Genomic DNA, 25,181 nt, shown 5'->3' on the forward strand with positions numbered 1-25,181 from the left:
AGGCCCAAGAAAATCTTTGGGGCTTTGGAGTAGAGATGGCACCTTATGTGATCTGCTTCATATCAGATTTTGAAGTCCTTTAATTCTTGATTAGCCAAGATGATTCCTCAAATTGCCGAATTATTTCTTTAATTTTTAAATTAATTCCTAAAGTCAATTTGCTTTAATTTCTGGGAAATTAAATGTATAACAGTTTAAATTATTATTTCAACTCCTTTCTTTATAAGCTTAATTTTATTATTAATGACCTAACTGTACTTTGACAACCATTTTGTTTTTTACTTTCAGTGCAATATTCAATAAATTAGATGAGACATTCAAAACTTTATTATAAACTACGGCTTGTGTTAGGCAATTTTGCCTACCTGTAGGCTAATGTAAGTGTTCAAAGCATGCCTAAGGTAGGTTAGGTATATTAAATGTTTTTTGACTTATGATATTTTAAATGTACAATGACTTTATTGAGATGTAACCCCACTGTAAATCAAGCAGCACTGGTATTATATTTTTTCACATTCATAATGGTCCTCAAAAGCATGTAATAACTATAAATACATAATATCTTTTAGGCTGAGGTGAAGTTTTACTTAAAAAATTATTTCATGTACTTTTCCTTTTCAAATATTCTTTCCCTATACTTTAGGAATAAATATTTCCCTACATAGTGCTCTCTGGTCTCATTTTTTTCCTGGTTTAATACTGTTTGTTATCAGTTTTCACTAAACTTATAAATGTGATTTGGGCAAACAGGATTAAATTAAAGAAATAGCTTTGAGAGAAGCACTTCTGGAACAGTGGGGCACGGACCTCCGAAAATCTGCTCCTCTATTAAAGCAACAGTAGCACTGGTGAAAATGGTCAAAATCAACTTTTTAAGGACTCTGGAATTAACGGGAGGCATGCAACAATCCAACGAACATTTATTTAAGAAACATGGCTCAACTGTGGTAAGAATGGTGAGCTCTGTGATGTTTTAATTTGCCTCATTCTATTCTCCTCCCCTTAGCTCCACAATAGCCTTGACAACAGCAGGCTGAGAGCCACTGGAGGAGGCAGAATACAAGTGGGCTATTCTGAAAGAAATGTTATAAGAACTGCTACTATTCAGCCTATATGGCAGGTGATGGGAAAAGGTCCATTCACAGGGTTTGTCTTTATTTGACAAGATTCAGTCCACCCATTGAAAAAATTCTCACCCCTAGGGCATTTGCCAGAAACAATCAGTGACAATTTTGTAACATCACAGCTCCCTGAGGCAATACTAATTGCAGCAAACAATAGGCCAAAAAATTTAGAAGGAAAATCTGGGTAATGTGGTGTCTATAGAGGACTTTGACAGTTGACATTTTCCTGGGGATCTAGAAGGCCATGCACATGTGCCGGTCTATATATGCCCCAGAAAAACCTGTGAAGATCCTAATCTCTAACCTCTGGTTAACCTTGAAACTCTATACAAGCAAGAAGTGGAGGCTAAAGCAGAAATGTAAACTGATGAAGTGTTGAAGGTGTGTCCCAACCCACATACAAAGCCCCTTGACAAAGGGCAGAAGATATAATGGTTTAAGGAATTTAACGAAATCTCGGTCTGATCATTAGCTGAACACTAAGCTAACTCTGCAGAGACTTCAGAGGCTACACATTAGCAATAATACGCACTTTGCAGAATTAGTCCAAGAAAGTCACTAAATACACTAAAAGTAACAAAAACCCTGGTGGGGTGGAGGTGGAATCCGATTTCCAGAGTTGCCACATTATATTACTTAAATGTTGAGTTTTCAACAAAAAAATTACAAGACATGTAAAAAAATGAGAAACTTTGGTCTATATACATGGGGAAAGAAAGCAGAAACAGAAATCACCCCTGAGAAGGTCCAGATGTTGGACACAGTAGACAAAGACTTTAAGTTAGCTAATATGAATATGTTCAAAAGAACTAAAGAAACCCCTGTCTAAATAATCAAAGGAAATTATGAAAATGATATCTTACCAAACAGAATACCAATAAAAAGATATAAATTATTATGTTTTTTATTTTTTTTAAAATGCTGCTCCATAGACATAGCAGAGATGTATCATAGGCAGAGTGGCCAAGAGTAAGCCAGAAAGTTTTTTTTAAAAGACAACCAATAGAAATTTTGGATTTGAAAAGTACAATAACTGAAATAAAAAACTAACTAGAGGGGCTCAAAAAACTTAAGCTGGAAGTAAGAATCAATGAATTTGAAGATTGGTCAAATGGGATTTTCCACTCTTAGAAACAAAAGAAAAAAACAAAACAAAAAAATACAGAGCTACAGAGATCAAGCTTACCAACATATGTATAATAGGATTTCCAAAAGGCGAGCGAAGAGAGACAGAGAAACAGAGACAGAGAGAAAGGGGACAGAAACAACATTTAAATAAATAATGTCTGAAAAACTTTTCAAAGTTGATGGAATACATTAATTTAAACATCTAAGAAACCCAATAAACTTCAAGTAGGACAAATCAAGATAATTAATCCAAGAAAATCACTAAACACACAAACAGGAACACAAATTATGGTGGGGCAGGGTAAGAATCTGATTGATGATCTCTGTAGCTGTTTATTTATTTTTTGTTGTTCTTTTTTCCTTCTGTTCTGAAGACTAGAAAATCTCAATTGAACAATCTTCAAATTCACTGATTCTTACCAAGAGCTAAGAGATCCTTATCAACACATAAACTGTCAACAGGCAAAGACAGAGAGATCTTGAAAGATGTAAGAAAAAAGTCAACTTCTTACATACAGGCAGGTGGTGCTCAGTAAGTGATTTCTCACCAGAAATCAGAAATTATGGAAACTAGAAGGCAGTAGAATGTCATATTCAAACTGCTAAAGAAAAAAGACTGCTAATCAATAATTCTGTATCCTGTAAAACTATTCCTCAAAAAAATATGGAAGAAAAAAAATGAAGGAGAAATCAAGACATTCCCAGATAAACAGAAACTGAGAATTCATTGCTAGCAAATCTCTCCAACAAGAAACTGAAGAAAGTTCTTTAGGTTAAAAGGAAGGGACATTAGACAATAACTCAAATCTACATAAAGAAATCAGGATCACCAGTAAAGGTAATTATGTAAGTAAATATAAAATACAGTATAATTGCATTTTTAGGACCCTTTCTTCTCATATCTGATATGAAAGATAACTGTATAAAGCAGTAATTAGAAAACATGTTCATGAGCTGGTAATATATAAAGGGATAATTTGTATGACAACAATAGCACAAAGGAGTGAGGAGGAAACAAATTACATTGGAGTGAAGTTTTTGCATATTATTGAAATTAAGTTGTTATTAATCTGAAACAGATTGTTTTCCATTGAAATGTTAATTACAATCCCCAGGGCAACCACTAAGAAAAAGAGTTCAAACTCCATGGTATAAGAAACAAGGGAACTAAAATCATACACTAGAAAATACCTATTCAACACAAAAGAAGGCAACAACAGAGGAGAATAATGAGAAGACCTAAAACATATTGAAAACCAATAGCAAAATGGTAGAAGTAAATGTGATCTTATTAATAATGACGTTAAACACAAATGAATTAAGTACTACAATGAAAAGGTGAAGACTGGCAGAATGGATAAAAAATGACCCAACTGTATACTGTCTATAAGAGACACACTTTAGATTCAAAGACACAAACAGGTTAAAACAAATAATGAAGGGTGTGGAGGAGAGGAGAAAAATTAGATGTATGGTAACAAGAAAGTACTCATTACTCTATCCTTGTCTGTTATCCACCTCCTTCTTTCTATTTTTATGTCCCAATGCTGGGAGGACACAAATGTATGCCTGCAACACTGCTAATACAGTGCATAAGTGGAATCAGGTTGTGTCTTTAATCTTACAGGCTGAGCTTTTCATAAATAAAAAGAACCGATGAAGGAAAGGGGAAGTTTTATAAGAACTAGACACTATTTATCTTTCTCACTGGTTATTTTAAAAAATATATACATTTACTTATGCCAGAACAATGGCATAAGTCAAGACTACTGAGGAGCTCATGTAATTCCTATGTGACCCTACTCAATAGAGAATGCAGATAAATTAGACTAGAAGAACAGGAGGATTATATTAGGAACTAGAGAAACACCAATATTTAATATGTTCAAATATGAATACTGTAAGAATTTAACATTATATGGATATTTCAAATCACATCAATATCCACATTCATCACTAGAACTTTACAGAAAACAAAAATATCATTTGTAGCTTCCCACATGCCAATACGAGAGATCTCTGATAATAATCACATGCCTTCTCACTAGGTCAATAATTACCTTAACATAAAATCAGAAATATCTTGTTAAAACATTGTCAGTAGTAATTTTGGTAATTTTTCTGATGGTGGCATGGGTTTTCACTGGTACTTTTAAGTTAACTTTTAAGACTGGCCTTTATTGTTATGCCCATAAAGTCCTTTGAAATAGAAGGACAAAGTTAGAAGTAGAATCAGTGGCTGGGGCACAGATTTTTCTCTATGCTAACTGATCCGAGAATCAAACCTTTACCACTGGTGTTTTGAACATTAATGTCTCAACTAAACTCTTTCATAAATTCCAATAAGTAGCTACCTTCTCCTTTCCAAGGTTTTTCACATAACAATGTCAGTTACTGTGCTGGTCTATGTTTTCACTAAAGACTGCTTTCTTCCAAGTTAGCAGAGAATGATATTTTTCTGATTGTCCACTGTATGCTGAATCAGTGAAATCATCCTAAGTTCCTAGAGGTTACAACTTCATAACTTGTACTTAAGTGAATGTACATTTGTAAACATTACTGATGCATAATAATAAATGTATCTGGTCTTTGTCTCTTGTTCCTAGCACAAAGTTTCTAGCAATTTTTCTAGTGATAGGAGTATATTTATTATTATGCAAATGAGGAGACTCCTGGTAGGACCCTACATAGCTTCCAGATGGGGAATGGTCACCATAAAGACCAACCATATGATTAGAGGGTTAGGACTTTGAGCCAGTCAGACCTCCAGAGAGGGGAGGGGGCTGCTGCTGGAGTTCAATAATTTAATCAATCATACCTATATAATGAAGTTCTAATAAAAACTCGGGATACCAAAACTCAGAGTGGGTTACTGGTTGGTGAATTCCTTAATGTGCTAGGAGGGTGACAGGTCCTAATTCCTTGGGAAGAGGAATCAGAAACTCCTCATTCAGGACCCTCTCAAACCCTGCCCAATTTGTCTCTTCATTTGGCTGTTTCTCATCTGTATTCTTTATAGTAAAACTGTAATCATAAGTACAGTGCTTTCCTGAGTTCTGTAAGTAATTCTAGCAAATTATCAAACCCATGAAATTATCAGTGGTAACCTCTGACTTTATAACCAGTGGTCAAAACTTTGGGTAGTCTTGGGACCACATGAGTTTATGGCGGGTGTCTAATGTGAAGGCAGTTTTGTTTGAGCCTGTGCCCTTAAATATGCAAAACTTGATGCTAATCCCAGGTGATTAGTGCCAGAATTGAATTGTACTGAACCAGCTGGTTTTGGACCAGCTGGGATTGGTGATAGAATCACCAGTGCCCCCACTTCTTTTTTATGTCTTTATTTTTAATAATCAAAAGTGAAAAGTTACCAGTGATTTAGAGGAAACGAGTTAGTATATGGAGGTGCACCTGCACTACTTTGCTGCATATGGTCTTGCCAGTCAGCCAATTTTAAAAGCCCTATAATATTAAACATAAATCTGCTTCTGTCATTTTAAGAATTTATACCCCTCTGCTGCTTAGAGCAACTACAGTCCATCTTTGATGTTGGGCATATTTTTAAAAAGTACTGCTTATAAACGAAAGGGTCCTGAGCCAACACATATAACTTAATTTATATAATCAACAGTTAAGGATGTTTTGATGGGTTTCCAGATTAAAAAACAGTAACATTTAAAGATGCATAATGGCAAACCTGTTTCCAAGGAATTCTTCATTGCAAAACATACAAATGCCATGAAAATTGGTATCATTTCGTTCTTGCTGCTGTTGTTCCAGAATTTCTTTCTGGAAAGTAGAAACAGATTTATGATATTACCTTAATGCACAACTGGTTAATAAAAAATGTCAAAGTCTGGATGGGAGGAAACTGGGCTGCAAGCATAAAGGGAGTATATAAAAGTTGTCAACATTTCAAATTTCTCCATTCCTGTTTTTGCATTAAACTCCAAGTCTGTCCCATAAAATGCTTACAGAACACTCCACTTGAACAGCTATGTGGAAATTAAAATCAACAAGGTTTTACCACCTTTGCTACCCTGTCTTTTCCAGTGTTTTCCCATCCCCATCCTCTTCCAAAACCAAAACTGTGGTGGGATCACTGACTTGCTCTTTTTCCTAATTCTCCGTTTGATTTGTAATCAGGTTCTGATCAATTTTTCACTTGAGCTATCTTCCATATAACTTTTCTCCACTATTCCCAAGGTCACTCCCCGGAGTTCAGTTTTTATTCAGTAGTTGTGGTTTACTATAAATAAAGTCTCCTAAAGGGTCTACCTGATTTCAATCCCTTGTCTATCATAATCATCCTCTTTTTGCTGCTAGAATTTTTCTTAATATTTTCATGCATAATTAACTTGTTGCACCTCAACTCAAATAATTTAAAATATGGTCTGACAATATCCTGCTCTAATCAAGGTGGTTCCATATGTTATTTTTCCTGAGGTCACTTCCTTTTTCTTTTTCACTTTCACAAATCTTATCTGCTAATCAAGATCCTACTTGATTAGCAACCATTCCTGTTTCTATAATGCAACCATTTCTGGCCACAGTACAACAGTTAAGAGCTCAGGCTCTGAAACATGGGGCAGATTTGGATTTGAAATATGGCTCTCACGTATAATTGATATTTAACCTCTTTAATCCTCAGTTTTCTCTTTTTTTCATTTTTTATTTTACTTTAAGTTCTGGGATACATGTGCAGATCGTGCAGGTTTGTTACATAGGTATACATGTGCCATGGTGGTTTGCTGTACCCATCAACCCATCATCTACATTAGGTATTTCTCCTAATGTTATCCCTTCCATAGCCCCTCAACCCCTGATAGGTCTTGGTGTGGGATGTTCCCCTCCCTGTGTCCATGTGTTCTCATTGTTCAACTCCTACTTATGAGTGAGAACATGTGGTGTTTGGTTTTCTGTTCCTGTGTTAGTTTGCTGAGAATGATGATTTCCAGCTTCATCCATGTCTTTGCAAAGCACATGAACTCATCCTTTTTTATGACTGCATAGTATTCCAGGGTGTATATGTGTCACATTTTCTTTATCCAGTGTATCACTGATGGGCATTTGGGTTGGTTCCAAGTCTTCGCTGTTGTGAATGGTGCTGCAATAAATATATGTGTGCATATGTCTTTATAGTAGAATGATTTATAATCCTTTGGGTATATACCCAGTAATGGGATTGCTGGGTCAAATGGTATTTCTGGTTCTAGATCCTTGAGGAATTGCCACACTGTCTTCCACAATGGTTGAACTAATTTATACTTCCACCAACAGTCTAAAGGCATAAAAACCCTAGAAGAAAACCTAGGCAATACCATTCAGGACATAGGCATGGGCAAAGACTTCATGACTAAAACACCAAAAGCAATGGCAACAAAAGCCAAAATTGACAAATGGGATCTAATTAAACTAAAGAGCTTCTGCAAGCAAAAGAAACCATCATCAGAATGAACAGGCAACATACAGAATGGGATAAAATTTTTGCAATCTAGCCATCTGACAAAGGGCTAATATCCAGAATCTATAAGGAACTTAAACAAATTTACAAGATAAAAACGAACAACCCCATCAAAAAGTGGGCAAAGGATATGAACAGACACTTCTCAAAAGAGGACATTTATACAGCCAAGAAATATATGAAAAAACCAAACAACCCCATCAAAAAGTGAGCGAAGGATATGAACAGACACTTCTTAAGACGATTTTTCCAGTGTTCCCCATTAATATATTCTATTTCTACTAACTACATGTAGCCTTTCTACCCTAGTAAGATTTTCTTTCTGACCAATATTGTGTAGAACTGGTTTTTTACAACATGACAGCTGAAAGGGATCTCATGAAACTATCTACTGACTCCCTATAAGAGATGTTAGGGGATTTGTTTAAAGCTACATAGCTACTTGGTGCCATATTTGGTGCTATTTTCATGATACCACATTTACTTTTTCCTCAGAAGGTACCCACTGTAGCATATGTAGATACAGAGCTTAGAACAATGACCTTTTTATTTAGTGAACAAACAGCTTCAGAAGCCAGGGGACAGTGATCTGGAGAGGTAGGGCAGCATTAAAATCTTTCTTACAAAATACCCACATGGAAGCCTCATTAAGATGAGTTCAATATCAATAAGCTGCTCAGCATTTGGGGCTTAGAACACTCTAAAGTAACAGAAGAGATAATATATGCAAATATAATTATTCCTTATTTCTAGTTTAATTAGAAAAAGAGGAATTCTAGGATTTCTAGGTGACAGACATTTTAATTTGATATTTGAAGTTGGTTAAGTTTTGCATAAGATCGTTTCTAAGATAATTCTCATGTTTTGTCTGCATTCCAAATTCAAGACACAATTGAACCTGTTCTATATGACACAGGGTCTTTGCTGTGAACAATTACTACCATACTGTACTGTAATGCAAAAGTATTATATTTTCAGGATCACTTTGCAAATTACTCTAAATTGTTGTGCTCTTTTGGTTTAATTTTATTCTCTTTCTTTTATGGCCATCTATGTTTGTCTCCCTTCATTCACTGAAGCTTCTTCATCCCTGTTAGTGGGTCTACTTCTATACCCGCCAACTGGCTCCCCCATCTATACCTCCTCACCATTAACTATCCTCTGTTTAGACCTTCTGTTCTTCCTTTTAACCTAGAACAAAACTATAGGGACTCAGGGACTCCCAAAACTCAGCTAAGGAAAAACAGATAATCAAATTCTAACAATAAAATTAACTCAAATATGTTTGGTACCTAAGAAATATGTAGCTTCCAATATCTTCCTCAGATGAGCTTCAGGGCAGTTATTTTCATCTGGTAGAGTTTGTCTCTTATTATCGAGCTCTCTACAATTTGGATCTACGGAGCTTATCAGATACCAGATGGATGGATTTATAGGAAAGACTTTCCCTGTATGTATATTTTTAAAGTATGTTTATACAATGCATGCCTAGAGGGATGGAAGACAAAACTGACTGTAAATCCATCTTTAAAAAATTAGTCTGGAAATATGTAATGACACTATCTGGAAATAAAACTAAAACTGGTAATCAATAAAATCTTTAGTAACACCTTAACAGAGCCTTGTTTTTCTATTGAATAAAATCCACAATATTTAGCATGGCATTCACAATACTTTGTACCTGATTCCAACTTAGATTTTTTTGTTTTTGTTTTTTGAGACAGGGTCTCGCTCTGTCACCCAGGCTGGAGTGCAGTGGGATGACCATGGCTCACTGTAGCCTGGACTTCCTGGGCTCAAGTGATCTTCCCACCTCAGCATCCCGAGTAGCTGGGACTACAGGTGCACACAACTATGCCCGGTTAACTTTCTGTATTTTTTTTGTAGAGGCAGGGTTTCTCCATCTTGCCCAGGCTAGCGTCGAACTCCTATGGTCAAGTGATCCTCCTCCCTCAGCCTCCCAAAGTGCTGGGCTTTATAGGTGGGAATCTCTGTGCCTGGCCTCTAACCTAGGTTTTTAAAAGTCTTCTCTCACATTTCTTCCCCACACAACCCTACATTATAGGGAAAAGCAAGAACACATGTCATTATTTACTTGTGTATTATTCTCAGTAGCAGTTCTCAACTACCTACTATGATTTCTGAACCCACTCAATGGTCTGGAGTAATCGTTCCCTCTTTTGCCCATCTTTGCCTATTCAAGGGTCAGTTCAAATGCTGTATCTTTGTGGTGAGTGGAAAGAACAACAGCCTGACACTTAGGAGTTCTGTAGTCTTATCTGTTTTTGTGTCAAAGTAGCTCTTAATGTGGCCTTGGGCATACCACTTCTCTAGGACTCAGTTTCAGCTGATCTCTAAATTGCCTGTGAAACATTCTACAGACCATTAAAGTGACTTTCCCAGACCATTTTTGTATTAGAAATGATACTTCCTTTTTTTTTTTTTTTTTTTTTTTTTACCAGTTTTAGAGCATTCAGTAGGCATCCACATTGCTTGGTCTTCAGGAAAACTGTGTCCCAACCATCTCTACTCATAGAAAATGAGCTCCTCTATGCCATATGCACACAATTTCGTATAGTAGATTCTCAATAAATACATGATGACTACATTTATACCCGAGGTGCAACAACATACACACTACAAATGTATGTGCTCTACTGAAAATCAAAATGACTTTCTCAAAGGAAAGGGGTTTATAACACACTTGATTATCCCTTACTGACATATGGTTGGCACTTACTATTTAGTTTTATAAAGTAAAATGAAGAGCTTCCCACAGCAACAGTAAGTTGATAATTTGTTTAAACAGAGAATGGTCTACTACATATGTAAACTATTCCAAGAAATTTACCATTGATTATGATTTTTAAAAATCCTAAAGTTTTCTTTTAAACTTACAACACACAATTTTTACAAAATATATACAGAAATACATAGAATTTTACTTGCTATAGGACTAGGGACTTGGGGATAGGTTTTTACTTTTAAAAAATCGTTTTTTACTTTTAATACTATAAACACAGCCTGGGCAACATAGAGAGACCCCCATCTTTACTAAAAATGAAACAATTGGCCAGGCATGGTGGTGCGTGCCTGTAGTCCAGCTATCCAGGAGGCTGAGGTGGGATGATTGCTTGAGCCCAGAAGCCTGAGGCTTCAGTGAGCTGTGATCATACCACTGCACTCCAGCCTGGGCAAGAGGCCTGGGCCCTGCCTGAAAAAAAAAAAAAAAAAAAAATTAAAAACATACTTTTTAAGGGCACAAATACAGTTTGTTACTAACATGACATTTTGAGCAAAATAGAAGATGCAAGTCATAGGGAAATGAATTAGAGTGATAATTATAAAGCCCACAGCTAAGGAAAATGAAGTACATTGGTATAGAACACAATTACTTTTGTTTCATTTATAAAAAAAATTAAGAATTAAAATAATGATATCAAGGTTTTCCTCATTTCCACTCTAATAAAGTTTAGTCTACAAAGTGCTTTTGCCTTATAAATTTCTTAAAATAACACCAAAGATATAATATATACTTTTGACCATTTTTCACTTACACATAAAATATGAAAATAAAAAATATTTTAAACATGCAACTATTATGTCTGGAACAGTTTTCATTATTGCATTGTAATCAATTCAATAAATTAAGGAGAAGAAAGCTCTCCTTTATTTGTTGAAATTGGCTTTGCTGACATAGCTATGTCATGCCATTCTAAATGAATTAGTAAACCAGGAAGCTAAATAAGACAGGTAGCTATCCCTAAACTTTGCTACTCTTCTATTTTTAAAAATTTTTTATTATTAAAAATTTCACCAACACAGAAAAGTTAAATGAACAGTACAATTAACATTCCTATACTCAATATTTACATTCAATAACTCTGAACACTTTGCCTGTTTCTTTCTCTCTCTTCACATGCACATGTACATTTGTATGTTATATACTTTGTTTTGGCTGCAGTATTTGAAAATAAGTTGCAGATACGACGACACTTTACTCTTAAATACTTCAGCATGCCTCTCCTAAGAGTAAGGACATTTGCCTATGTATAACCACAAAACCATTATTATCATCACAAGTAAGAAAATCAACAGTAATTTTAAAATAGCTGGAAGTATCCAGATAATACTTAGATTTCTTCAATTACCCCAAGAATGTCTTTTAATGTTTCTCCCTAACCTCTACTCAAGACCACCCTAGGTTCACACATTTCATTTGGTTGTTAGGTACTCTACCTCTAAATCTTAAATTACAAAATAATCCATCTGCCTAGGACTCAGGCTCTGATGCATACAAAAATATTTTTTTCCAAACTAATAGTCTTCCAAAGTATATGAACGACTCATAGGAAAATCTTGTTAATATTATTATCTCTATGTAATCAACTCAAAATGTATTCTACCAGATAATAAGCTCACTGATGGCAGAACTGTTTTATTCATCTTTGTAATCTCCCCTGTGCATTATAGACAGAGTAAACAATAACTGTTGAATGGAGTTGCTGTGTTTCCCATGGCTTCTATTTCTTCAAAACTTCGAGTGGTTAAAAGGAGTCTAGGTAGAAGATAGTCACATTATCACTATGCCCTAGCACCTTTAATCCTATTGCTGTTACCTTACTAGGATGTGAGAAAACAAGACAGTTTTAAATTCTGTGCATCATTCTTCTGCGGTAAACATACTGACAACTACTGATCAGGCAAAAAACTGAGTAGAAGCTACTTGTGCAATGAAGAAAAGTATTTTTTTTCTATTTCCTTCTCTCCTTCTTCCCTTCCTCCTTTTCTCCCTCTTCTTTTTTCTTTCCCTTACTTTTTCTTTCCTTCATAAAGCTTAGCATCAGATAGACTTAGCTGTGGCATACGTTTGAAGTCACTTATGAATAAAAAAAAATCAGGAGACACTCCATAAAAAGCACCACAAAGATGTGCAAATCGAAGATGTGCCCATCTACTTTGTGGTTTTATGTTTTCTAAAAAAAATTCATGCTGGGCTATATATCAAGTTTTATTCATTTAGGTTTATTCTGGGCTATATACTAGGAAAAGGGAGATGAAGAGCATGGTGCAAACGTTATATGTTTGAGCCTCTCAAAGAAGCTGATAAAAATCAGATAAAATTTTCATTACAAATATGCTTAGATAAAACCATAGTAGTAAGAATATAAGATCAACTTATGTGCTAGGCAAAGAGTCATAATAACAAGCTATATATGTTTTTCTAATTAGTGTAAAATGTCAAGTGTGACAGCAAAGGGGTCAATGCCTAGTCTTTCATCTTTATTCATAAGCTAAAAGCAGAGAAAACATTAATAAAACAGCAGATATAGCAGATGGTACTCAACATAGTCATAGGGGATTGACACGTAGGTAGAAAACGAAAATGTGAGTTAGGTTGAAAATTATAAAAACCAGTCAATTTATGAAAGAGCAATTTAAAAAATGTTTATTTAGGTAAGAATTTATACACAGCAAAGTAAAAAACTGATGCTTAAAGTGACAAATCCAATGGAAATAACCTGCATTAACACACGAAAGTAAAACCAAGACTGATGTTATCAGCTATGGCTATCAAAAACATTTTACGGAGACTGACAAGTAATTGATCTACAATAGTTTCTTGGCTAAATGGATATATGAGTGGCTATGAGAGAAAAAGGCACACTCCTCAGGTTCCTTCCCAAACCAGCTTAAAGGCAGCAGCATGGCAGAACCAGCTAGACATTCTCAGCCTAGGAGTCCAGTGGCACTCCTCCAATAGAGAACACAACAAATTTCCCCATGAAAACTATAGCAGTGGCCCAAAGGCTCCATGGCAAGGCAGCAGAATTTCCTATTTCTCCTGCTTTTTATTTTAAGAATAATGGATTAACTCTGAGGTATATGGGATTATTTCACTTACACCTCCACTTTGTTTTAATAAATGTTTCAGGCTGCTACAGAACAAAACAAATTGAAATAAAAGAAGAAAGAAGAAAATATGGTGGGCACCTCAATTGCAAACAAAAAATAAAATACACACACACACACACACACACACTCTCAAACCTAACCTAAAGGTAGGCCCTAATGTGGCCCTCAGCTTTGGCAGACAAGGGAAACACACCAGATAAAGGGCTTGTGTGGAGAATTTGGATGGCCTTTGTTGTCTGTTCCTAAGAGGTAACTTATTAATCCTTTGAATTTCCTGAGTGACTGGAGGGTCTGTATTCATGGTGGGCCCTTTAACCACACCTGATAGTTTACATGACATAACTCAGGATGGGAACTGGCCATGCCAGAAAGACCAACCATGCGATTAGTGGGTTGGGCTCTGAGTCACATAAGATCAGCCTCATCTCCTGGAAGGGGAGGGGAGCTGGAGATCTAGCTCAACCATGTGACCAATGATTTAATCAATTACACCTACTCAATGAAGCCACAATAAAAACTCTGGACACCAAAGCTCCAGTAAACTTTCTTGGTTGGGATTACTCTGGGTATTGTTACATACTGATGTGCCAGGAGGGCAATGCATTCCTAGGAATGATGGCAGCTTTGTATTTGGGAATCTCCCAGATTTCACCTATGCGTCTCTCTGTTTGACTTGTTCTGATTTGTATCCTATTGCTATGACTGAACTGTAATCACAAGTATAGTGCTTTTCTGAGTTCTGTGAGTCATTATAGCAAACTATTGAACCTGACAGAGTTGTGGGGATCTCTGAATTTGTAGCCAGATGGTCAGAAGTAAAAGTATCCTGAGAAACCCCCAATTTGTGGCTGGTGTTTGAAGTGAGGATAGTCTGTGGAGGGCTGTGCCCTTAACTTGTGAAGTCTGGCCCTTCTAGGTAACTAGTGTCAGAGTCATTGTGGGCACATAATAAGTGTATGTATCATGGACAATATACTCAGGATTAATAGAAAAAACAACATAGGGCTATTTCCAATATTAAGCCTAAAAAAAGCTAACTCTCATTACAAAGCACACCCTCAAACTCAGTGAAAACAGTACAGAGGGGTGGGGTATGGGTTGTCATGATGCAGTACAGACACTTGTTGTCTCCTGACTGTTTAAGACTATATAGAAATTATGAAATTTCTCTATATAGTCTTAAACTGTCAGTCTCCAGTCTTCCTCAATCGTCCCTGAGCACAGTTTTTGTAAGTATTGGTTGGTTATAATCTCGAATCTGTCTTTCTTCCATTCCAATATCTGGAATGTTGCTTTCATAGACTCTCACGTGGATACGGAGGCACAGGCTTCAGGAGATCATCAGGAGGAGATATTTGGGTTGACTCTTATAAAAACTGCATAGTCAGTGATGGGGTTCAGAACATGTCACTCCAAAATATGGCACCTTGGAATAGCAGAAGCAGGAAGCTCACTTTTACCTCCTCCTTCCCCTTTCCCCCTAAAGTAGATCATAAAAGCCTTCATTCAAAAGGTACCCTCTCTTATACCTGAGGGAAAGGAACAACATCCTTCTCTCTGAAGACACGAGGATAAAGAGAAGAATCTGAACAAATAGGTTTTACTAAGTCCTCTCCAGTTTCTTACCAGATCATATCCCCCTTGTCTAATCATACTTCCCCACAATGATCCACTTCTTCATCAAATTTAGCATAAAAATGCACAGATTTCCATTTCTTTGGGTCTTCATTTCCTTATGAAGGCTCTCGAGTCAAGTAAAACATACTAAATACATTTGTACGCTTTTCCTTTGTTAATCTGTCTTTTGTTTTACAGGTCTCAGCCACGAAACTAGAGGTGAGTGAGAGAAAACATCTTTCCTCTTCTACATCCTAAGCACAGACTAGAACTTGCATGAAAAGTCATTTAACTGTTACTCAAAAATCACTGAAGAGAATAGACACACACTAGACCACAGTCCACTAGTCCTCATCCACCCTCCTAACACCAACTACTGGCTTCCAAAGTTGTACCTCTTACATATCATGATCATAATTTTTCAATTTTTTTTTTTTTAAAGACACAGTCTTGCTCTGTTGTCCAGGCTGGAGTACAGTGATGCGATCTCGACTCACTGCAGCCTCCACGTCCTGGGTTCAAGTGGTTCTCGTGCTTCAGTCTCCCAAGTATCTGGGATTACAGGCATGTGCCATGACACCTGGCTAATTTGTAAATTTCTTTAGTAGAGAAGTGGTTTCGCTATGTTGGTCAGGCTGGTCTCCAACTCCTGGCCTCAAGCGATCCGCCCGCCTCACCTCCCAAAGTGCTGGGATTACAGGAGTGAGCCACCACATCCAGCCATAGTCACAATTTTTAACAGATTAAATTTTAAGTTAAGTGTTACCAGATGCCTAGCCCTTATTGGGTGGGTATCAGAAAACTATCCAAAGAAAATCTGGCAGTGAGTGACATAATTCGCTGGCATATACTCCAAAGACAAACTTCTGGCAAAATGGATATGAAGATAACCAAATATAGCAATTTATTGATACAATAATTGATAGGTAAGTCAATACCAAGATTAAATATCAAGCCATATTACCAGGTTTTAGAATTTATGACAACTAGCTGACAGGGTCAATAGTCTCTTGAAGCTATACCTCATTTAGTAAACAAATACATATATATGTATTTGGACATATGTATACATACTAAATACATACATATGTATGTATCTTTTAGAACTCTATAAAAGGAAAAAGAAAGCATCTACCTCAGCGCTTAACCACTAAGATACTAATTAAAATCAAGCAGGGGGAGGAGGAGTTCAATTTCTGCTTAGGAAATAGATACAAGAGAACATCCTATCAATGAGAAAAAGCTTAATAATCAAAAAAATTCAATTGGGAGGCTGAGGCAGGTGGATCACTTGAGGTCAGGAGTTGGAGACCAGCCTGGCCAACATGGTGAAACCCCATCTCTATTAAAAATACAAAAAAATTAGCCAGGCGTGGTGGTGTGCACCTGTAATCCCAGGTACTCGGTAGACTGAGGCAGGAGAATCCCTTGAACCCAGGAGGTGGAGGTTGCAGTGAGCCGAGATCATGCCACTGCACTCCGGCCTGGTGACAGAGTGAGACTGTCTCAATAAATAAATAAATAAATAAATAAATTCATAACTTATTTTGAGTCTGAAGAGCTGAAGTCACAAGGCAACTAGACAAATTGACTTCTAACAGACAGCCTCTCTGAAGAGAGACACGAACACATGAACTACTTCTTTCACCTTTGGCAGAGCATGGGAGGAAAAGGGAAGCAGGAAGACAAAAACTTGTATTTTAAATAATTCTTAAAGGCAAAATCCCTGGGAGTCCTAGACACAAGGGGTCCAACTCCTCCCATGGGCTTCCTCCAAGTTCTCAGGAGAAAGACTAGAAATAGGGCAAAGAGACATGAACAAAAGCCCTTTGATGGTGAACAGGCACACACCTCAGCTTGCTTCTGGGGACCATTCTTTAGCACACAAAGCAAAGGCTATAAGCTGCTGGGAGAAGGATCCAAATCCTGCACTGCAAAGTAGATGTTGGCTACTGCTGGGGATGGGGTAAAAAATGTTGAGAAATAATATAATTATTCCTGAGTTTTTCTTCTCTATGGTATCTGAATGTGTATTAGCGTTCTGGGGTATAAGAGCTGGATGTAAGGACAGGCCTGAGAGAATCTAACATGCAGTCTGTCAAGCAAGTTCTGCAATGCACTTTCCTTAGAACATTAAAAAAAAAAAAGTTAAAGGCATTTATTTGGTGTTAAAATATTTAATAGTAAAAAATGAAATATTCAAAATACTTAAAATTTATGAAAATGAAGGTCTTTTCTTTTAAAAGACAGGGTAGGTCAGGTCTGGAAACAACCTGATAGAAAGGTGGCTGGAAAAGAAGGTAGATGAGGAGACCTACAGTACCACCCCTTGGTCATTGTGCTCCTTTGCCTAGGGACTAGTAAAGATCTAGATAGAGTGCATTCCCTTTTTGCTTACATGCTGGGATTATAAAAGAGCCTCTCTAGAAAAGGGAAAAAAACATGAACATTGGCTGGAGGCGGTGGCTCACGCCTATAATCCCAGCACTTTGGGAGGCTGAGGCAGGTGGATCACCTGAGGTCAGGAGTTCAAGACCAGCCTGTCCAACATGGTGAAACCCTATCTCTACTAAAAATATAAAAATTAGCTGGATGTGGTGGTGCATGCCTGTAACCCCCGCTACTCAGGAGGCTAAGGCAGGAGAATCACTTGAACTTGGAAGGCGGAGGCTGCAGTGAGCCGAAATCACGCCACTGCACTCCAGCCCAGGCAACAGAGTGAGACTCCATCTCAAAACAAAACAAAACAAAACAAAACAAAACAAAACAAAAATACATGAACATGCAGAAATACCAGAGGAGAGAAAATCTTAAAGAGCAAGCAGTTCTAAAACAGTTTAGAATTTAGGATTAAAGTTTTCAGCCATTAATTAAAGTTCAGGATAGAAAATAAATAGTACATAGTCAACAAAATGGAAACTTGAAAGTAATAAAAGTTAAAATTCTCATTAATCAGATGCAGAAAAAGGTCTGCCCTATTGTTACAAAGGTGTCACAAAGTACTAGCTTTCTTTTGAAGTGACTTATTTACAATACCAGGACTCAGACTGCAGGTCAAATGGCAGAGGTCCCTAATACATACAGAATGCTGATGAGCCTCTTCTCTTGAAGAGTGTGAGCACTCAGAGTCTGTTAGTACAAGCACTGCAGACACTGGACAGGCATTCCTTTGAGGACTGACATCAAGGCATGGAGAGTGGTATATCAGACATCAGTAATTAAAAAGAGGGACCAGGCTGAGGCAGGAGAATGGCGTGAATCCAGGAGGCAGAGCTTGCAGTGAGCCGAGATGGTGCCACTGCACTCCAGCCTGGGTGACAGAGCGAGACTCCATCTCAGAAGACAAAAAAAGAAAAAAAAAAAAAAAGGGACCAGAGATGCTTCTTTACTATCTAGTACCTATATTCCGTCAGAGTAAATACATACAAAATATAAAGCAAAGAAGGTTTTTTATTTGTTTTTTGGTGAAAACAGTTGACTTGGATACTACAGTTAAAACAAATTTTATTCAGTAAAAACTTCCTAAAGGCTGATTAAAAGTTTAGTATTACATTGCGCACCGTAGTCTATGACTTCTATTTGGTCATAACCTCAAATTCAGAATAGGTTTAAATCTTTCCTACCCCCAAGAAAGGAATTTCCGACAAATTAACAATCAATATAACTTTTCAGTATCTACTTTCCAAAACATTGTAGCTGATAGCTAAAGTTAATCCTCCACAGAAGGCAATTTTTCCCAAATCATTTCAGCTATATAAATTACTCTATATGTCTTTAGCTTCCCAAAGTACTTCCAAAGCATTCATTTGCCTGTAGTACCATTCCAGAGGCTTGTCTTCTCTAAAAACTCTTCCCTTCCCCTTCAAAAAAGCCATGAGCTTATTATTATTATTATTTTTAAGGAATGGAGTCTGCTTTGTTGCCCAGGCTGGTCTCCTGAGTTCAAGTGATTCTCTCGCCTTGGCCTCCCAAAGTGCTGGGATTACAGGCATGAGTCACTGCGTCCGGCTCCTGAGATTCTAGAGAAGAGCATTCCAAGCAGAGCAAACAGCAAGTACAAAGGCCTTAAAGCTGGAAACAGCTTGGTGTGTTTGAGGAACACAGACATAGCCAGTGTAGCTGGAGTACAGTGAGCACAGGAGAAAGTGGGTGAGAGAGATGTGGGAGAGTGGCTCAGAGAGACATGTGCCAGATCCTTTGAGATCTTGGTAAAGAGTCTGAATTTTGATTCTAAGTAAATTTGAAAGTATTGGATAATTTTAATTACTAGTTACATGATGTGAATCAAGTGAACACTAAGTTACTGAGTTTTCAAATTGTTTCAAACTGAGGCTGGCTAAAGACCTAATACCATCTCCTCTTGTTCTGTCTGCCATTTCTTATCTTTTCTGACAGTAAGATGGCATTTTCATTTTAATCCCACTCAGTATTATGGTGAAATTATTTTTTTCTATCACATCTTTTATTCTATCTGATGTAACATTCAATATGAGGAAATTAAAAGTATAAAAAGTTCAGTAAATTTCCACTAACTTAAGGATTAAAAGACAAGTTTGGTTAATAAAGTAAAATGGAAACATGAATAAATTTTTTGTACAGATAACGATGTGCTTCAACAGCTTTCAGAATGGAGTCTGCCTACAACTGAGTTAAATATTTTGGAAGCCCTCACACCAAGGGTCAAATAAAAAGCTACTTTTTCCCACCCCCAAAATTCTTTTTTAAGTGTCAAAAGGGTCACTGAATAGCATTGGGAATGACTGATCTGTTTGCCAGAGTCTGATCACTTGAGCATTTGAATTTATGTTAGCAATATACTCAAATCATGTATTAAATAATACTTAATATACTTAAACACACACCTCTGCATGTAGAAGGCAGGGATAATTGTACTAAAACAAAAATTATTAATGGCAAAATACAGTTTCTTTAAAAAAATCAATAAAATCCACCTTTCTCAGCATTTTATGAGAGATGATAGAAAGTTAACCTTGTGACATTAGAATCTTAACACATAAATGAGGAAAAGCCATCCATGTCAATGACTGAAATAAGACAGTGAAATATAAAATATAGAGAGAAATTTCTTAACTGGGAGATGATATACACCCCCAAATCCATGAGATTTGATCTGACTAATATTTCACCTTCTTGAAAGATATCAGTACCTCCCACCGTTTCTGAATCTGCAATGATAAAGACAACAGCCATCTGCTTGCTATACAGCATAGAAATACAGTATTTTTCTCCTACTTTGAGTCTCACTGAGATAGCTTTTGAAGAGTGTCTTCAAAACAGGACAGAACATCTAAAAAAATGAACTAGGAGATTAAAAAATGAGATGAATTTAATCATTCACATGGAATATATCATCACAATGAAAAAAGGTAGACGTGCAAGATAAAATGAAAATGCAAGAATTAAACACACAAGAAACTAGAAAAGCCAAATTCCTGTTTGTATTAAAGGTATAAGAGAATTTAGCTTAGGTGGGAAGAGAAGGACTTCAAAAAATTCAATAGGTGGACATGGGATATTACAAAATACCCATCTTTTAGATGAAAAAGGAAAAAGAAAGCTATCAGCATGGCATGACTCAGTATAGTATTAGCAGCCCGAGGAAGTACTTCCTGTATACTTTCCTGTATTTCCAAGGTCAAGTAGAGTTTTAAAAGAAAATATAAGAAGCTTAGGCCCAAGGGAATAAGAAATTCCAACCTACTACTGAACTAAGATAATAGGAAATCAGATTTTATTTAAAAAATTATTTACAATGAAAACAGAATATTATTATTTATTTGTCTTGTTCAGCCATTGTCATTAATTCTAACAAATGTCAATTTAGAAAATGTCACATTTGGCTGGATGCAGTGGCTCACACCTGTAATCCCAGCACTTTGGGAGGCCAAGGTGGGTGGATCACTTGAGGTCAGGAGTTTGAGATCAGCCTGGTCAACATGGTAAAACCCCGTCTCTACTAAAAACATAAAAATTAGCTGGGTGTGGTGGCACACATTTGTGATCCCAGCTACTCCTCGGGAGGCTGAGGCATGAGAATTGCTTGAACCTGGGAGGTGGAGGTTGCAGTGAGCCAAGATTGTGCCACTGCACTCTAGCCTGGGTGACAGAGTGACACTGTCAAAAAAAAAAAAAAAAAAAAGCCACATTTGCTTAAAGAAAGATCAAATGTGATAAAGTATCCTGGTGTAATTAGAAAGAGAATGGTGGTTGCGGTTGGAAATTTAGGAGTTTGAGTTGCTTCCCTTTGTATTTCACACAGTGTATAACGATGGTTGTGTGCATGTTTCTTACTGTCCTTGACCTTGCATTTCCTGTTAAACAGGGGTAATATTTCCTGCCTGATCTCACTCAACCAGTATATATACAAAATGTCACGTAAATTTTAAGTCCTTGTTGAAGATGCTCAAAGTGGTAAACCTTAGCACTCAAAATAATATTGTTTCAGATTGTGATTACTATTTGTTTCCCAAAGAAAGCAGTCATCAATCTGAAGGTTAAACTTACTCAATGGTCATTGCAGTTAAACTGATCTCTGTTGCACTGTTAATAACAATGTTACATTCAATGGGAAATATCATCTTATATTTAAGAAAATGTTATTCCAGATGCAGTTTTAGAAATTGTATGTATTGTGCCTGAAAGATAGGAATTATGCAAGAAAGGTATAAATATAAATTGATTTTTTTACTTCGAGTTTGTTGGCATACAGTAATTTGATCCTTTACTGAAAGTCTCTAAAATCTATATTTAAAAAAGTGGCATGAGGAAGAACAATCTTCTCAGTGGCAGATATGTAATTTCATTTTGTTGTGGCTTGATTGTGGGGGAGAGGTGAGACACATGAAGCAGAATTAAAAACAGAAAAAACTGTTTCTCTCCTGAAGATAAATTTGTTATATACGTTAAAACTTTTATAAAAATTTGTAGTTGTCATGAATGATATCTCTGACATTTGAAATAGTGATTAAAAAAACACCTTCATACAGTTACCTTTCCCTTTTTCCCAATTTAGTTAAGTTACATCTTGCTACTGAGAGCTTATGAATACCACACATTTTCTCCTGTAGACAAAGGAAAAACTGAGGATTTTTTATGTTGAAGTGCAAAGTGTAACGCAGTAATTATAGATGTCTGCCTTAGCTATATTGTATCCTTGTTAATTAGGGATATTTGACTATATGGCTTTATAGAAATACAAGCCAATACTTCAGGATTAAATTTCAGTTCATACTTAAGAGCAAGCCTCAGAGAAGATACAAAAGTTAATACAACAGTCTGAACTGCTAAGAGGCAGCTTAGTAAGGAAGACAGATTTTAAAATAACTAACTATAATTGAAAAGTCAAATAAAATAGTGTGTTAATAGAATTAGAAGAGGTTATTAATATTGACAGGTGGCATACGGGAAACTTTTGGAAAATGTGGCAGTCGAGCAATGCCTTGAGGGATATGTATCTACACAGGTGGGGGCCGCCATTCCTAGTTCATGAAGTAGAATTCTGAAAGTACCTAACATACTTGATAAATGTGAGAAAAGTAATGTTTATACTACAGTGTAAACTTCACAAGGGCAGGGACCATTGCCTGTTTTATCCACTGCCATATTAATAATATTTATAAAATATCTAGTGCAAGATAAATATTTGTTGAATAAACGAATTAATTGGACACTGGACAATTTAGGGAAAAGACACTGCAAATGCAGTTTGAGCCCAGAAAACCTTGAGAACATGAAGATAATAAAGAACAGTGCAGGTTTTCGAAGAAGAGAATAGGACCAGGCACAATGGATTGCTCTTGTAATTCCAGCACTTTGGGAGGCTGAGGCGGGAGGAGTTCGAGACCAACCTGGGCAATATAGTGAGATGCCATTGCTACAAAAGGATCACTTGACCCCAGGAAGTAGAGGTTGCAGTGAGCCACTGCACTCCAGCCTGGGTGACAGAGGGAGATCTTGTCAGAAAAAAAAAAGAATAAAGTGACTTATGTTATTTATTAATATTAATATTAACAGATATAATCAATGACTATTCATCAATTAATAGCAATATTAATTAATTTTAATAATCATTTAATATTAACATTCTGGAGGCAGTGTCAATTGCCTGAAGAGGTAAGTCTATAGACAAGGTAAGTATGAGTATGGATGTGGGACTTGGGACTCGCTGGACCTGGTAGGATTTGACAAATGACTTAGCTATAGGAGTGAGAAAAAAAAGAATCAATTAAACATGCTTCTAGAGATTTCCAAACTGAGTGACCAGGAGAATGGTGGTGTCATTATGTAATAAAAGGAGAACAGGCAAATAGCAAGTTTTGGGGGAGGAAAAAAATAAGTTCTGTTTTTAGGCATATTAAAGTGCAGACTGGAAATCCAAATGGAAAAGTTTCATATGAGGAAATATAGATTTGGGGTTCAGAAGTGAGCCAGGATGAAAGCTATGGATGAACTCTATTAATGCATATTTACTCTGACTGCCTGCTCTGCACCAGCACTAACATTTAAGCCACAGGCATAACAGTGGTAGCTACATGGATGTGCATGCCCTGAACTGGGGATAAGATCTTGGGAAACATACGTATGCATATTTAAGAGAAAAGAGGGAAAAGAACCACTGGATGAGACTAAGCTAGATTGATGAGAAATAAGAGAATGATGCACCAAGATCAAGGGAGAATTTTTAAAGGAAGCCAAAGGGAAGTAGGTGTACAAGCTATTGAAATCCTTGAGAATCTTCCTAATTCTGTAGTTCCCTTCAGAATATGGATGAAAATGTTCAAAGAAGTGTCAAGTAGGAATCAAGCTCTTCAAAAAGAAAACTGGGAACACATACAAATCTTGTAAATGTCAAGAAACCAGTGAAATCTCAAAGAAAGTGGAAAAAGAAATATGGTTCTAGCATAAAATCTGCTATTGTAACTTTCAGTGAATCATTTAAACTCTATATACCTCCAGCCACTCACATAGAAAACAGAGTTTTGTTTGTTTGTTTAAAATGAGGTTTGGGGAAAAATAACAATATGAACTTAGGAGTATGGGGGGACTAGGAAGGATGTTTACACGTACGACACAGTTTCTGCCCTGAAGTTACAAAGTCATTTTGAACTAAGAGCAAACTATACAAAGGTACTTAAACTATATGCCTTTTACTTAGAGTTCCACATGAAAGAATAAATACCGAAGAACAATACATATGCAAATCATCATTAATGCAAATCAAGTCAGCAAATGCCCTACTAATACTCTAGTTTGAGGGTTCTTCCTCGTGGACTTGAGTTGAGATCCTCAAGTTGAGATTCTCAAGATCCTCAATTCAAGGTCCTTGAGTTGAAATATTGAGCTGGGGTCACTCAAACACTGACTACATTATACATCCATTATCATAAAGCAGTTTGATTAGTTTAAATTACATGTTTTAGAAACTAGACTGAAATTCTCATTGATAAAAAATTGTTTGATAAAGTATAAGTAGTAGCAACATAAGGAAACCACCACCAAGCTGTGGTAGAGTGAGGGACTTCAAAACCCTCTGGCTGTATAATCTTCCTAGGATGAGTTCTTGCACACTATGGGTCAAGGGCATAAACATCTTCAAGAGTTCCAATGCATGATGAGAAAATGCCTCTCAGAAATGGTATACCAGTTTACATTCTTAAAAGCAGCTGAAAAAGTACTTGTCTCTTAACATTCTTGCCACCATTTAGTACTATTATTTTCAAATCCTGTTAACTTGACAGAAGAAGAAAAAGTATCCTGTTACTTTTGTTTCATTTAATGATTTAGATTTCTTTCTGGACATGCTTCTTACTGATTTGTAAAGTTCCTTCTATATAAAAGAGAGAGATCCTATAATCATTGCTAACACCCACAGAAGAATCACCCACACTAACCTCATGCTTCCATGCTATGTA

The 25,181-nt window shown here is 36.5% G+C and overlaps 1 protein-coding gene across 2 annotated transcripts in view; it reads right to left on the reverse strand.

Annotated features, from left to right (window-relative positions):
* ZNF277 (zinc finger protein 277) overlaps window positions 1-25,181 on the reverse strand; it is a 136,703-nt gene that overhangs the window by 18,885 nt on the left and 92,637 nt on the right. For both annotated transcript variants that reach the window (XM_033195089.1, XM_033195090.1), the window contains exon 5: window positions 5,950-6,041. In XM_033195089.1, coding sequence (XP_033050980.1) covers window positions 5,950-6,041 — 92 coding nt within the window. The remainder of the gene's footprint in view (window positions 1-5,949; window positions 6,042-25,181) is intronic.

The sequence above is a fragment of the Trachypithecus francoisi genome, unplaced genomic scaffold, assembly GCF_009764315.1.
Source record: "Trachypithecus francoisi isolate TF-2019V2 unplaced genomic scaffold, Tfra_2.0 Lachesis_group4, whole genome shotgun sequence".
NCBI classification, from domain to species: Eukaryota; Metazoa; Chordata; class Mammalia; order Primates; family Cercopithecidae; genus Trachypithecus; species Trachypithecus francoisi.